Source organism: Phyllostomus hastatus, unplaced genomic scaffold (assembly GCF_019186645.2).
Source record: "Phyllostomus hastatus isolate PE091 unplaced genomic scaffold, TTU_PhHast_1.1 phas_contig_113, whole genome shotgun sequence".
Lineage (NCBI taxonomy): Eukaryota > Metazoa > Chordata > Mammalia > Chiroptera > Phyllostomidae > Phyllostomus > Phyllostomus hastatus.
The window spans coordinates 14,397,542-14,413,476 of NW_025333530.1; the positions used below are offsets into that span (position 1 = coordinate 14,397,542).

Here is a 15,935-nt window from a genome sequence, read left to right on the forward strand (position 1 = left end):
TTCTAAAACCAGGTAAAGACACAACAAAGAAGGAAAACTACAGGCCAATATTGCTGATGAACATCAACAAAATATTGGCAAACCAAAAACAGCAGTATGTTAAAAAGATCACACACCGTGATCAAGTGGGATTTATCCTAGGGACGCAAGCATGGTACAACATTCACAAATCAAGAAACATAATATATCACATGAACTCTATTTTTTAAATGCAATAATGATAACTAAACCTCTGAGTCCTTTCAATGCACCAGGCATATCAGAGATACCTTGTATCGTCTACCAGCTAGTCATTATAATATTCTGATATATTCACTATTACCCTCCTATTTTGCAGAGGAAGAAAATAAAAGAGACCAAAACAACATGGCCAATAAAACATAGGCCTGGCACTCAAACACAGGCCTGAGTGATAAAAAATACAAGCTTTCTCACTTACTGTACTCTGCTACCTCTTATTAGTGGAAGGTTGGCTGACTCCAGAGTGAAAGTGCAGGAAGTTAGTGTCATTTTTATTTGTAAGAATATTGTCTACAATATTTAAATAAGAACTATTTAAAAAGAGTTAAGGAAATAGAATCATAAAAATTGTAAGCTGAAGGGTAAACTTTGTAGAGAAAATTATAGATGACTGCACAAATGGAGTTTTCACATGGGAGAAAACCTCCATCAAGCAAGATGGACAACTTTGCACTGGTCACCAGGCAAACTGTTAGGAGTTGGATCTATTCCCACTCCTGCTACAGAGAAAAATATATACAATTTGCCCCACTGACTACTGGGGAAATATCTAACTACGCCTAAAATTGTTCTAGCCTGTTTCCATGGATTTCTTTGAAATCAGATCCTTTTGGTTTGTTCCCTGTGTGTCTGTCTCTTCTAAGCAGGAAAAGGCATTCATTTTGTAGGCCATGCTTATATGGAAAAACGCTTGGGTACTGCATTAAAAGATGTAGCCCAGAGGTAATCCTTGGGAACACTGGCAACTGATTCATTTCCTCTTCCTAGAGAACCACAGCTTTGGATCAAGAGAAAAATGTCAACTGAAAAAAGAGTACAAAAAATTAGGAGAGGCCAGAAGCTACCTTCTACAACTCCATTTTTTAGGAGTTAAATTCAAGTGAGGGACACTAATTCAAAAATTTCATTCATTCAACAAATGTTTATTGGTTGCTTATCCTGTGCTAGGCACTGTGCCCACAGCTAGTCAGGAACAAAGAACACAGACCCAGGCAAACAGGGAAGACACAACTGAACAGGTATGATGAGTACCACCAAAGAGAAGGACAGGGTGCTCCAGAGGAGCTCATTAAAAGAGTAGAACTAAACTAACTGATGGGGAGGGGAGGGTACAGATTCTAGCTCTCTATCTAGACTGCAAGGTTTCCTGAAGCCACAGACTAAAGAATTTTTCAAATTCTGTGGTTTTCAAACATTTTTAAGCAGCAGAATTCTTTCTTTAAACAAAATCTTACTTGGCAGCCCAATAATAAATCAGGAAAAAGATGAAGGACTATGGTGGCAGTGGAGGTGGAAGCTAGAGGTCCTGCCTGACTAGATCCTCTATCAACTCCTTCTGTTTCACCCTTTGTGTGGCCTACCAGATCCCTTGGACTTTGAGGTTCTATAGAGCAGTTTTTAAACCACCAATCTACTGAAGCCACTCCCTCCATCTACAAATGGGAACATGAGGACCAAAGAAGTATGGAAAATCTGCTCATTTCTTTTATATCCCCCAGAGCACTTAACATAGGTACTTATAAAATATGGATGTAGCATCAATGTGGATAAATTAAGGGAGGTATCAGGTATAGTAAAAAGAACATGAACTCTATTGTCAAAGGTGACAAGGTTCAAGTAATGGATATGACATTTTATAAATATAGGTCCTTAGGCATAGTCACTTAACTTCCTTAAGCCTCAGTTACTTCATCTGTAAAATAAAAAGAACAGTACTTCCTTCACAGAATTTTCAAGAGGATGAAATATGTTTAAAGTAACAATAAAATAATAATCATCATCATTTTAGTATAAAGAGCACTATTTACTGAGGACTCACTCTGTGGTCAGTGTGTATGTAGCCCAAAGGTTGGCATACTCACACAATCAGTTCCCTTCCCTCTCTTTGCTCTACAAATCTCTAGCCCCTCTCCCTTTTCTAAGTAAAATTTCATGTACCTTTGGGCTCCTCTGGTAGTACATGCAGTACCACTGGTGTTTTGAACACATGGCTCTCCATTTCAAGGCGAATTTCACAGGTATAGATTCCCTGGTCAGCCTCTTCCACATTTTGGAGCAGGAGAGAACCGTCATTGTGTGAGATGTCCCCCACTAAGCGCACACGATTCTGGAAGCGTCCCACAGGCACACTGAGGTTTGCATAATAGTACAGCACATAATCATCCTGGAGGGCAACACAACATTGGGGAAAAAGTAATATCAGTGATACCACACCTAGGAGCCTGGATTCAAAAGACCCTGTTCTATGGTGGCAGCATGGTTATCATCATTATCATGATCAAAAAGTATTTGTTACCCAGTTAACAGTAATAACATGCGGGCAATAATCTAACTTGCACAAGGCTCTGTGGCTCATTTATACAAAAACAAGTAGAGAAATAGAGTCCATACTTTTCCTTTGGAACAGTGTAAAGTAAAACATAATACCCACTCTGAAGATAACTCTGGGGATTCAAACTCACAACTTTTGAAAACCACCTGCCATCTTTGCCCCAACTTTTGCTATGGTCCCCAGATCACAGGACATTCAGAGGCATAATGCACTCCACAGCAGACTGCTGTGAGAATTCCAGAATGTTGGCTGTCATCACTCCTTCTGCTCTCTGTCCTCTTCTAGGTAACTTATCATAGGGCATGAGAAGTCATCAACAGGGAGTGGTTTAGCGGCTGGAGAGAAAGCCCTGAGGAATTCCTATTTCTACTTACACCATGGGAATATCCCTCTTATAATAATAAGTTCAGTGAGAGTAGCATTATAAGAATAACATGATCATTTGCAAACATTGGGAGCTGTTGTTAGTAACACACTACTTAGGGCATACTTCATGAATGATCCTGACATATAAGTATCTTTGCAACATCTCTAATAAGGCTTAATACACTGTTTCCTACTCCAAAGAGCTCCCATGAAATACCCTCATTCAGCTATGCTACATCTGCATTTCAAGCAGCTGTGAAGAAGAGAAGCTTCTCCAGCATATAAATGGGGCAATGGAACACTGAAAACACTATTGCTGTGATGTCATTCTTATGCTTAGACCATAACCCTTCTGTCTACTCAGCCAAAGTGCTCTTACCATCTCACAGCCTATGCACCTATGCTCCTCTACAAAGTGCAGAAATTGAGGCAAGAAAGTAAAAGAACTTTATAACTTTAGAAGCTAACAACTCCCATTAGCTTCTAAATGACCTGAACAGTTAAGCATTACCATTATTATAATCACCTTCACCTTCACAGATGGAGAAGTAGAAGCTCAGCGAGGTTGGATAACTTGCGCAGCAGATTACACAACCAAGTATCCAGACTGAAAACAGTTCTGACAAGCCCCAGAGTCCAAGCTCTTACAACACCACCTCATAGCAGAAGACCTGATTCTCCCTCTCCTCCACTGTCCTGACACCATCACGAGGGCTTCAACTACACTGTGATATTTCCACCTAGTTACCTTGGCATGCTCCTCTGATGAGAATATCCAGTCTACCTTGGTTATACGTTTCTCTTCTGTGCTGTGGAAAACACATCCCATCAGGACTGAATCACCCACGTGGACTATTAGCTCAAGGGAGGAAACAATCAAGTCATTCAGACCCAAGAAATAACCTACAGAAGTCAAAAGACAAGAGAAGACATCATTTAGACAAATACCCTCAACAAACATCAGTATTAATCACCAAGTACCATACATCTTCCCTCCCCAGATGTCCAAACATGGACAAAGTATTCAAAGGCTCCTCCCTCAAACCAACATGGCCTTCCCAAGGATAAGAAAAATACCCTCTAGTTACCTATGTGGCTCAAACCAGGAGGTTCTGCAATCTTCACACTACACAAATACTAAACTGGTCTCATTCTCCTAGCTAGTCCCTTCCCCTTTTCCAGAATTCCTCTCTGACCCCATCTCCTTTCTAAAGAAAAAAAGAACCCTGAAGTCCCTACTTTCAGATCATGTGCTTAAATACCCATAAACAGGAATTGAGATAACTGTCACTCTTAGTTTACCATCAGTTCCCTATCTGAAAAACGAATTCACAGGTATTTCTGCTTCCTTCTTCTTTTCTCTTTCTTTAGTTCCTTTACAGAAGCTTATCTCTGAATCTTCTGGCTGTGCTGAAGGCCCTTGTAATTGGGCCAATACAGAGCACAGCTCTTCCCTTGAATCTGTCTTGTGTTTGACTTCTTATGTCCCCCTCCAGCTCTGCCAACAGCCCTGGCTTTTCAGTCTCTAGGTGTCTGAACACATGGTACCACTCCACTATCTGTAGGTCACTCAAGTAATTTCTCTTTTCTCTAAAAGAGAAAACCATTATACAGCTATTTCTGTTTTTACAAGATATGCTTTATGCAAAGACAAAAACATCAAAAAAGACACATTTAGAGACTGATGGATGCCAGAGGAAAGGAGGGGCTGGGAGTACTGGGTAAAAAAAAGTGAAGGGTTTAAGAAGTACAAATTGGGCCCTGATTGGCATGGCTCCACTGGTTGGGTGTCTTCCTGCAGAGTGAAGGGTCGTCAGTTTGATTCCTGATCAGGGTACATGCCTGGGTTGAGAGCCAGTCTCCAGCTGGGGGCATGAGAGAGACAACCAATCGATGTTTCTCTCTCACATTGATATTTCTCACCCTCTCTTTCTCCCTCCTTTCCCCTCTCTCTAAAAATAAATAAGTAAAATATTTAAAAAAAAGAAAAACATGTCTAAATACTGGCTAGTTTATATCAAAGAGGAGCGAAGTGAACACATATAGTAAAATGGATAATGTGCCAGTCTCTTCATCCGAGCTGCTGCCCTGAGAGAAGAGTGATAACTTCCTGCCCAAGAGCAGGCATACACACATCACAGGGAAGACATAAAAGAAAACATGAACTCTAAACAATTTGGAGGAAATTACTTTAAAATAAATCAAAATTAGCTCTAAAACCAATTTGGAATTTTCCTGTCAGGAAGAACTGAGCAAATTTATATGCAGTTAAAGGTATAGGAAGCTATTTTTTTTAACATTAAGCATGCTATATGGAGAATTAAATGAAGGTATGTTAGAAAGCAAGAGCAGCAACTAAAGCAAAGAGAAAGTTATACTTGACAGATAACCTTTGCAGAGAAATGACTACAGAAAATGAGACTTTCTACAGGAGGAAAACCTCTACAAAGAAGTATGGAAACTCTGATGCCACCAAGCCATGACATACAGGGTTGGATTGTTGTTGTTGTTGTTGTTTTTTTGGGGGGGATTGTTTCTTTTGTTAAGATTTTATTTATGTTTAGAGAGAGAAGAGAAGGTGCCCTGGCTGGTACGGTTCAGTGGATGGATTGAGTGCTGGCCTACAAAACAAAGGGTCACACTGGTTTAATTCCTAGTCAGGGCATATGCCTGAGTTGCAGGCCAGTCCCCAGTTGGGGGTGTGAGAGAGGCAACCACACATTGATGTTTCTCTCCTCTCTCTCCTCTCTTTACCCTATCTCTAGGAATAAATAAATAAATAAAATCTTTAAAAGGATAGAAGGAAAAAAACATCAACATGTGAGAGAAATATCGATTAGTTGCCTCTCACACGCCCCCAACTGGGGACCTGGCATGTACCCTGACTGGGAATTTAACTGTCTACCTTTCGGTTCACAGGCTGGCACTCAATCCACTGAGCAACACACCAGCAAGAGCCAGGGTTGGATTGTTAACTCTATGTGTAGAAGGGCAAAAACCTGCAGACTACTTTACAGACTGCTGGGAAAATATTTAACCATTAAATCATTTAAAAATTCATTAAAAAATTCTCTAATACATACCATTTCCACATGTGTGTGTTGTGTGTATGTTAGTGCATACTCTATGTTGCCTGGAACTAGAACAAAGGCAATTCTTCTGTGTACTTCAGTGAGTCGGTGTTTAGGTCACCATCCACAGTTTAAAAAAAAAACTAATAAAGAGGAAAGTAAAAAGCTATGAGAGCAAAGCATCTAATTAATTTATTCTTTCCACAGAGATATATTAATAGGATACAGAGAAAGACAAAATAGTATAAAAGGATGAAAAATTAGAAAGAAGCGAAGATGAGAAATGAGCAACAAGCACTTAGGTTACCTATGAACAGGAGACTCCAGCATGGTCTGAAAAGACAGCCAGAGGAGGCTTGTTAGAAGAAAGTGGAGCTTAAGGGGAAACCTTAAGGATAACGAAACTTTAGGCAGGCTTGCTAAAGTAAGATAGGGAGAGAAGGCTCCTGGCAAAAGAAACCACCTAAAATTAAGAAAGAGCTCAGTGCATTGGAGGAACCACAAGAAGACTGGAATGGCTAAAGCATGAAAACAACTACAGGGATTCTGGGACTTGCTTTCATAATTTCATTTACTGATCTGACACTAGCTATGGTTTCAAAGATGACAATTTAAAGGGCAGGAATGCCAGAAGGATGTTTTCTTTGTATCACATAGGAGGGTCCTAGAACACCCAGTAAGGACCCAAGGCATTATTTTCACTAGAAACAGAGGAAGATTCAGCCTTCCAATAAAGAGTCTGCCTACATAGCTTCTAAAACAGCTGTTTCAGCAAAACAACTGTTTCCACAAAACTGTGAAGTTCCAGGTTAGGGTTTCTGTTTCCAACAAACCAAAGCAAAATGAAAATACACAAAACTGGCTTTTCAAAAGGCAGGAGACTTATGAGAAATCACATCTCCCCCACCCCCACTGCCACTTGCTCCCTTGGCTTCTACTTACCCAGTAATCCTGGCATTAGGATGAGTTTCCATAGGCAAAACATGCTGCACTCAATTTTCAATCTTAGGATAAAAGAAAAAATCAGAAAATAGTTTCAGGAGCAGTTCATTAATTAAACAAACCAACAGTGAGTTCCTCCAAAGTCCAGCCTCTGCCTGAGGCTCTAGGATATAGCATTGAACAAAAAAGATAAGGCCCCTGCTCACCTGCAGTGTGCATGTAGGGGAGATAGAGAAAAAAAGAAGCAAATGAATGAATAATAAAACAGCTGATGCTGGTAACTGCCATGATAAAACAAAATAGTAGTATTGGGTGAGTCACTTGGGGGCTGCTTTAGATTAGCTGTAAGGGAAGATTAGGTGAAAGTTGCTTTTCAAAAACAAAAAAGTGCCCTGACTGGTATGACTCAGTGAGTTGGCCATTGTCCTGCAAAGCAAAAGGTTGCTGGTTCTATTCCTGGTTGGGGCACATGTCTAGGTTGTAGGTTAGGTCCCCAGGAGAGGAAACGGATTGATGTTTCTCTCTCACATTGATACTTCTCTTCCTCTTTCTCCCTCCCTTCCCCTATAAAGAAAGAAAGAAAGAAAGAAAGAATTAACTAACTAAATAAATAAATAAATAAAATCTTAAAAACAAAGAGAGGAAAAAAACAAATAATTTCAGAATACCCTTGAGATGACAACCCGAGACATTATTCTGTAACCTGAAAGTTTCCCATAAACAAAAGATTACAGGATTCTCAGCCTGAAATTTTTACCTATCCCTCCAACTAAATGAAAACTACTACTTTTAAACATATGAAGAATATTCAGGACATGTGAGAAAGGAGATACACAAATAAGGGGAAATATTTCAACACAGTTAAGGCATTTACCAAGCTCTATGACATAAAGAAGAGCCACACGAAAGCTTTTTTCTTTTCTTTTTTTAAACTTTTTTAGGCAAGGCAGCATGGGTAGAATAAGAATTGGGTGAAGTTATCTTTTAAATGCCTATATTATCTCTGTGGTATTAATTTCACTGCATCTATCAGTTCCTGGGAAAGGAATCACTGTTTTACACAGTGCCTCCCAATTTTCTTAATGAAACAGAAGGACACAACTCCGAGTCACAATTCAACAAGCCTTGTATTCCTATCTACTACTGTGGCTGATCTTAGCCATGATCCCTGTACCCATAACAACCTGCCACTGGAGGAATTCCACCTCAGAACCTGCTAGGAGGAAAGTTGGTTTTTGTGTGTGTGTGCATTAACATCACAGTATTCTACCCAGCTCTGCTGGGAAATCCAGAACTTATGGTAGCCATTTAATTTATGAAAAATGATTTCTTAAAAGATTCCTTATCTGTATTCTACTCAACAAAATCCTCCATCTGGAAAACCAGAGTCAAACTGTTCAAGAAGGTCCTGCCCTGGGTCCCAACTTATGCAGAGAAGTCAGTTGATTTTGCTCAACCTCAGTTTCTCACCTATAACATGGGGATTAATAATGCAAGAATAAATATGATAATGTAGATAACAGTGCTTTGAAAAATAGAAAGCATAAGATCCTATTTTCTCTTTTTTTTAATTGTTGTTCAAGTACAGCTGTCTCCATTTTACCCCCTCCACCCATCAGTGGAATCACTGGATCAAAACGCAGTTCCATTTTTAGTTTTCTGAGGAAATTCCATACTGTTTTCCACAGTGGCTGCAACAGTCTGCATTCCCACCAACAATGCACTAGGGTTCCCTGTTCTCCATAACCTTGCCAGCACTTATTGTTTATTTGTTTATGATGGCCATTCTGACTGGTATGAAGTGGTATCTCATTGTGGTTTCATTGTGCATCTCTCTGATGGCTTGTGATGCTGAGCATCCTTTCAGCATATGTCTCTGTGCCCTCTGTTTGTCCTCCTTGGAGAAGTGTCTGTTCAGGTCCTTTGCCCATTTTTTAATTGGCTTGTTTGCCTTCCTGGAGTGGAGTCATGTGAGTTCTTTACATATTTTGGGAATTAAACCTTTGTTGGAGGTATCATTTGCAAATATATTTTCCCATAGAGTTGGTTCCCTTTTCATTTTGCTGATTTTTTTAACTGTGCAGAAGTTTTTTATTTTGATGAAGTCCCATTTATTTATTCTTTCCTTTATGTCCCTTGCTCTAGGGCACATATCAGTGAAAATATTGCTGTGTGGAGTATCAGATTTTCCTGCCTATGTTCTTCTATAGGACTTTTATGGTGTTTCCACTTATATTTAAATCTTTTATCCACCTTGAGTTTATTTTTGTGTATGGTATAAGTTGGTGATCAAGTTTCATATTTTGATGATAGCTGTCCAGCTCTCCCAACACCATTTGTTGAAGAGGATATTTTTACTCCATTTTAATATCCTATTTTTTATAATCTGAAAATCAGACAGGAAATAGAGTGTGTAGCTTTCAGGGTAGATTGTGATTCAGAGTATCTACCTTTATAAAAATAGCAAATGAGTAATCATAATGAACTAGAAAACTTTTGTTTCAATTTTTGAATCCCATCACATCAATGTAGATAATTACTACACCAATTCAGATGTACCAAAAGTAACATTAAGTTCCCCAAGTACATCTAATGAAAATACAGAACTCTCTAAGATAGCCACAGCCCTATCCCTGCTCCAGGATGCCCACCTTACCCAACACTTACATGGGTGAGCATAATAAGGGGCTCACTTTATAGTATGTCAGAACTTTAATACATCATATCAGGGACCCCTAAGATTCCTGGCAAGTTTTGGATGAATTCTTCTCCAGGGAGTTGGTTGTGCTCCCTCCTCTGCCCAGAAAACAGCTCTTATACATTTCCCAAAGCAGTGCACAATTTGCACAGAAAAGTAATAATTGATTTACATGTCTAACATCAAACCACATTAAGTCTACATTCTTGAGGGCATAACCATACATGTCTTACTTATGAGTGTCCCATGCCTGTGCTACAGTACTAGTCAAACGCCCAGCATATACTAGGTAATTGATGACAGCTGTCAATATGACCATCAAATTAAAATCAACTTAGATATCCTGCAACTGAACCACTCTATTCTAAGAGGAAACCAGCAACCCCCAAAAGACCCTGATTGTGATCACCAAACTCAAGTTGCTCAGAGCCACACCCAAACTATTTTTCAAACAAATTCTAAGAATGCACAAACAATATGATGAATAAAAGATACCCATTTTCAGTTCTAAGTGCTCAAATGCTCCATTAGAACTGTATAAATGAATAGATAAGCAATAATTTAACAAACAAAAAAGAACAAATAGAATTTTTTAAAAAATTCTCTTCCCTACTTCAGACCTTCCCGTAACTATTCTTTAAGCTTCAGGAAATCACTCAATCTACCTGGAGACTAGGAGACTCCCTAACATTAAAGGATCAGACTTTTTTTTATCCCCCTAGTTAATGTGTCACCACACTAGAAATCAGTAGTTGGTATGTAATAAACCAGAGAAGGTTATACACCAGGTATTGTCTGAGCACTTTACACATTAACCCATTTAATTCTCACAACAACCCCATGAGGTTTTATAGATAAGGAAACTAAGGCACAGATTGGTGAGTGATTTGCCTAATAACACACACCGAGTGGCAGAGCCATGATTCAAACCCAGGCATTCTGGACCAGAGCCTTTCTCCTTACTACTTTGTATTGCGCCTCCATGTTTGTGATAGTAACCAATGTTTTAGGGCAAAGCTTCTCTGAACTTCATTTGTCAAAACAAAATCAACCTTCTCCCCAATTAAAATGTTCTTCACAACCCCTTCACCTAGTTAACTCCTGTTCATCTTTCAGATCTCAAGTTAAACTTCTTCTGAATCCCCTTCCTGGGCCAGATACTGAGGCACATGTTCTAATAGTACTATTGATCATTTCCTTTATGGTTTGTCCCAGTTTCTAATTGTCCATTTATCTGTGTGCTTGTATAAGTCTTGCTCTCCCCATCCTCACCCCTCCAAGACTGTAAGCTCCATGTGGCCAAGAACTGCACGATGGGCCACTGCACCTCCAGTGCCAGCATGGAGTAAGGCCCAGGGTGTGAAAGCCCAGTGACCACCTGTCCCATGAGTTAACAGGGCTCAGAACACTCTAGTCAAGTTTCAATGTCCTAGTTAGTGGCAATTATTCAGAATTCCCTATCATATACATACATAGTCACCAAATTGTCAATAGTCACACACATATGTATATGATAGGAATTTCTGAATATACATATGGGTATATATAAATTCTGACATACATCTGAATGATAAAATTCTGAATTTTATATATAATACAGTTGACCTTTAACATGCAGGCTAAGGGTGCTGACCCCACATAGTCGAAAATCACAAGTATAACTTTTGACTCCCCCAAACTTAACTACTAATAGCCTACTACTGACCACAACCTTACTGATAACAAAAACAGTTGATTACCACATATTTTGTATATTATATGTATTATATACTGTATTCTTACCATAAAGTAAGCTAAAGAAGAGAAAATGCCATTAAAAAATCATAAGGAAGAGCCCTGGCTAGTGTGGCTCAGTGGACTGAGTGCTGGACTGCAAAGCCAAGGGTTGCCTCTCTGATTCTCAGTCAGGGCACATGCCTGGGTTGCAGGCCAGGTCCCCAGTTAGGGGGTGTGTGAGGGCAACCACCCCCTACATTAATCAACATTAATGATTCTCTCCTTGTCTTTCTCTCTCCCTGCCCCTCTCTAAGAATAAATAAAATCTTTTAAAAAATCATAAGGAAGAAACTGCATTTACAGTACTGTATATATTTATTGAAAAAATCTGCATATAGGTGGACTCACACCATGTGTTCAAAACCATGTTATTCAAGGGTCAACTGTATTTATATACATCAGGTCCTCAAATAACCTAATTTTTTCAGTATAATTTCATTATAACAATGATTTAAAAAAACTGATTCCCAACCAGGGTCACTGTCTATTTGCACATTCCTCCCATGTCTGTGTGGGTTTTCTGCAGGGAGTCTGGTTTCCTCCTACATCCCAAATACGTGTATGTTAGGTTAACTAGTGTGACCAAACTGTCCCAAGCTGAGTGAGTGTGAGGGTGTGGGTGTGAATGGCTCTGTGATAGAAGGGTGTCCTGTCCAGGGTGGGGTCCCACCTTGCCCCCTGAGCTGCAGGATAGACTCCTGCCACCTGCAACCACAAAGTGGAAAAAGTGGGTTGGAAAATAATTATCTTACTAGCTTTTATTAATCTTCCCTAATTGTATGTATAGCTCACTTTTATTTTGGTGTTTATAGTCTTTATTTAGTGTTTGAAGTCTTTATTTAGAAATTTAGTGATGCTTTTGTGACTAGAAATATGCTATAAGAACTTAACTCTTGTTTACATCAATCTATGGTAAAACCAATTCCGTATATACTGATTCCTTTAAAGCACGGGTGTCCAACTCATTTTCACCAGAGGCCACATCAGCCTCACAGTTGCCTTCAAAGGGCCAAATATAATTTCAACTCCTTAACAGTTAAGGAGTAGTTTCACCCCTGCTTTAACATCAGTTTCAAAGAACTTATTGACAATATAAGGACATACAGTATATAAAATAAATCTCAATCTTTAAAAATCCACCAAAGCATTCAGATGCACCTTAAAACACCTTAATAATAATAGGCTCTATTTGAATTCTCAATTTCTACTCTGCTTACTTCTCCAGACACTAATTTATCTTCTCGGCAGATATTCTTGAGATAATCTTATGTAGTAAGTTATCTCATATCTTGGCTAAATGTTTTGACTGAGCTTATGGCTCTTTCACTATATAATACCTAGCAAATATCTTCGATCACTCCTGGGGAGTTATAACTGTAAAGATCTGCTTTCCAATTATTAATTGTGTGGGGGAATTGTTATCCTTGACACAATTATGACAGAAAAAATCCTTAGATAAGAGACTCATAACAATGAGACCACCACACAGTATGTGAAAATAACCCCCACATATTACACTATTACAAGACAAAATAGGGAGAGGTGCTGTCTCAAAGTGTTTGCCCCTAGTAAGGAAAACCAACCACTGAGCAAACACAATGGCACACCCTTCCCTTACTCACACAGCCAGCTCCACCTGCAATTCTATGCTCCCTCAATTTACACATGGCTGTGCACCTCTGGGGTTTCAGATGTTTTTAGGTATGTAAGTCCATATAACCATTCTGAGGAATGAACCTCTTAAAATACGTCCTTGTTTTTCCTTCTAAGACCACTTAACGCAGACTGATAGGTTACAAAGCTTCTTGAAACACAGTCTAGGTTACACCAGTCAACCCTCTACTAAAAGTGAGGCAGGATAGTAAGAAGCTAGGAAAAGTCCTGGGCAAATGGAATAGGGAAACTGAGACAAGAAAACTAAACAAGGCCAAACAGTTTGAGCAACTTACAGCCAGCAAGACCTTACCTCCCCAACCAAGGACACTTGAGAGCAAATGGTTTATACCACTCCTTGCTAACCAGAGATACATAGCTGAAATTCCCCTGGACTGGGAGATATGTAACAAAGGCTCAGTTAATGCCATTTATGCCAGCCAAACTAAAGGATGGGTGAAGTAAGGGGAACAAATAACAACAACAACAACAAAAAAACAATTAGAGCCAGACAGACCCAAGATAAGAGCAAAGTAGTGAAAGTGACCAGAGAATAATCCCAAACTCCCTTATACACTCATTTTCACAAATCAACATATTGAAGAACACACCTGGAAAACTAATGAATGTTCTATTAAGACTCCCCTGAGATCTCCCCTAGGATTCCGGCCCTGTAGAAAGATAAAAACCCTTCAAAGACTTCGTGTGGGCTCTCTCTGGAGCACATCCATGCCTTTTCTTGGGCATGAACATTTTACTTACTTTCTCCTGAGCTCTAAGGGTCCCCACAAAACTTGCAACCAGGGGAGCAGCAGGGAGTGGCAGTTCATCCTAGGCTAACCCCCTGAACTTGTCTCCAAGGCTCCCTTTTTGTCTGAATTTCCAATGAGCTAATAGCAGCCCTGCCTTGGCTCACTTCTTTCCTGTATCATTTCTGGGGAGCCAAAGCAGAGCACAGTCTAGACTCTCTCCTATTGCTTCTTCTACCCTAAGTCCTTCCTTTGTTTCACCACCTCTAGCCTTAATAAACATTCTCTTAAAACCACCTGGAGTCATGTTGTGAAATCTTTCCTGCATGAAGTCAAGAGCACACACCCTACAGGCTGGCCTGAAGCCTGGGCCCTGTCCCATAACAGAAGGGGACCTTGGAAGTCATTACTCCTGTTCGCACCCTCTGACCAGGTTACCTAAACCACACTACATCAGTCCTTCCTGGGATCAGGGCTACACAAAAGGTGTGACAAGTATGGACAATAGCCCAGCTCTCTTGTGAGGTTTCAGGTCCTGACTTCTTATGGTTAAATATTAGTCTGCTGAGGATTGAGAGAAGAGGAACAGTGAAGGAAGGGTCTGGCCATGAGCTCTGCCTAAACTCACAGGTTTGCGGTTTTCAGCATCAAGCTGGACTTAAAAACTAAAGCTTTATCATCATTTACTCTTTTATTAAGAGCAAGCCTTACTACTCTTTTCTCTGAGGATCTTAACATAAGTAACTCTACACTATAGAAGGGGAAATGGCACCCAGCCACTAGACTAGCTTACACAGTCCTCCCACAGAGGTTGAGAGTTCTGATTGTGGCCTCACAATCCAAAAGGAATGCAATTAAAACCTCCAGAACCTTCTTCTGAGAGAGAAAAGTTCAACTCACTGCTTAAAAATACAAAGCAACTGCTTACCCAAGATGAGGAGCACCCAGGAGCAGCAATGCACTGAGCTCTGCCACAACTGCGGTTCTCCACTCTGACTGAAGAGACGCTGCAAGCAAAGAAGGTCAGGCTCAGAGAAACCAAATGCGTGAGTCCTGAGGTGGTTGCAGAGACACAGACAGGAACCTCTGAATGTAGGTTCTCATTTCAGTCATTTGGCTCATTACTCAATTTGTATTTGTACTTTCAATGTAAAAAGAGGTAATAAATTCAACCTCCTTAGGAGAACTTCATATTTCTGACCTCTGCAGGCATTCCTTCCCCTGCAAGATTACCAACTCTCTGAGAGTGGAATCTTGGGTGGCAGTGGGCAAACATTTGCTGAGAGAAAAATCAGACTTGGGCAAACAAAACACAATAAATTTAAGATAAACACAAAACATCATGTCTTTTTTAAAAATATAGCAACCTCTCTTATTTTTCTCTCTCAACACAGAGGTGTGATACAGGCAGGCAATCCCCCAATCCCTGCTTCCAAGCTATGCCTGCTCAGTCCTCCAACTCACCACCTAGACAGGTCAGTTTCCTCTGACCTTGTGATATAAGTATTTCCAGGAAACAGATAGCATTTCATTCCCCCAGAGAATCCCTTGGGTGTCTTGGACATCCTAGATAAGAAGTCAAGACTTTTCACTTCAAGGTATCTTTTGCTTTTAGGTCACCACTTCAAAATAAGTGTTCCCAATGTACACGCCTTCCACATTGGCTGGACTGGCTTGACCTACACATGGGCACACTTGCAATTTGTCCTGTATCATTTGAAAAGTTGTTGAATACTTGCTCTTTTCAAGGACTATGCTCCATGGTTCTTGAGAAGTCATGTCCTGGTAAGTCAGCAGTTTACCTAAATATACCCACCATGACCTATTTCAAGCTACCAGCAATGTAGCATGAGGAATTGAAATATTCTTAAAAATTTAGCTCTGGCTGGTGTGGCTCAGTGGATTGAGTGCTGGCCTGCAAACCAAAGGGTTGCAGGTTCAATTCCCAGCCAGGGCACATGCCTGAGTTGCAGGTCAGGTCCCAAGTTGGGGGTATATGAGAGGCAACCACACATTGATGTTTCTCTCCCTCTCTTCCCCTCTCTCTAAAAATAAATAAAATCTTAAAAAAACATAGCAACTCCAATTATCTAAAAAAAAAAAAATTA

At 39.9% G+C, this 15,935-nt stretch overlaps 1 protein-coding gene across 5 annotated transcripts in view; it reads right to left on the reverse strand.

Moving 5' to 3' along the window:
- The window catches only part of JAML (junction adhesion molecule like), a 59,620-nt gene that overhangs the window by 18,243 nt on the left and 25,442 nt on the right, over positions 1 to 15,935 (reverse strand). For 2 of the 5 annotated variants that reach the window (XM_045840342.1, XM_045840333.1), the window contains exons 1-4: positions 13,841 to 14,742; positions 6,952 to 7,013; positions 3,687 to 3,841; positions 2,179 to 2,404 (exon numbers count right to left, since the gene is read on the reverse strand). In XM_045840342.1, coding sequence (XP_045696298.1) covers positions 2,179 to 2,404; positions 3,687 to 3,841; positions 6,952 to 7,013; positions 13,841 to 13,908 — 511 coding nt within the window. In that variant the 5' untranslated portion in view covers positions 13,909 to 14,742. The other 3 variants (XM_045840353.1, XM_045840361.1, XM_045840370.1) reach the window with 3 other exon arrangements.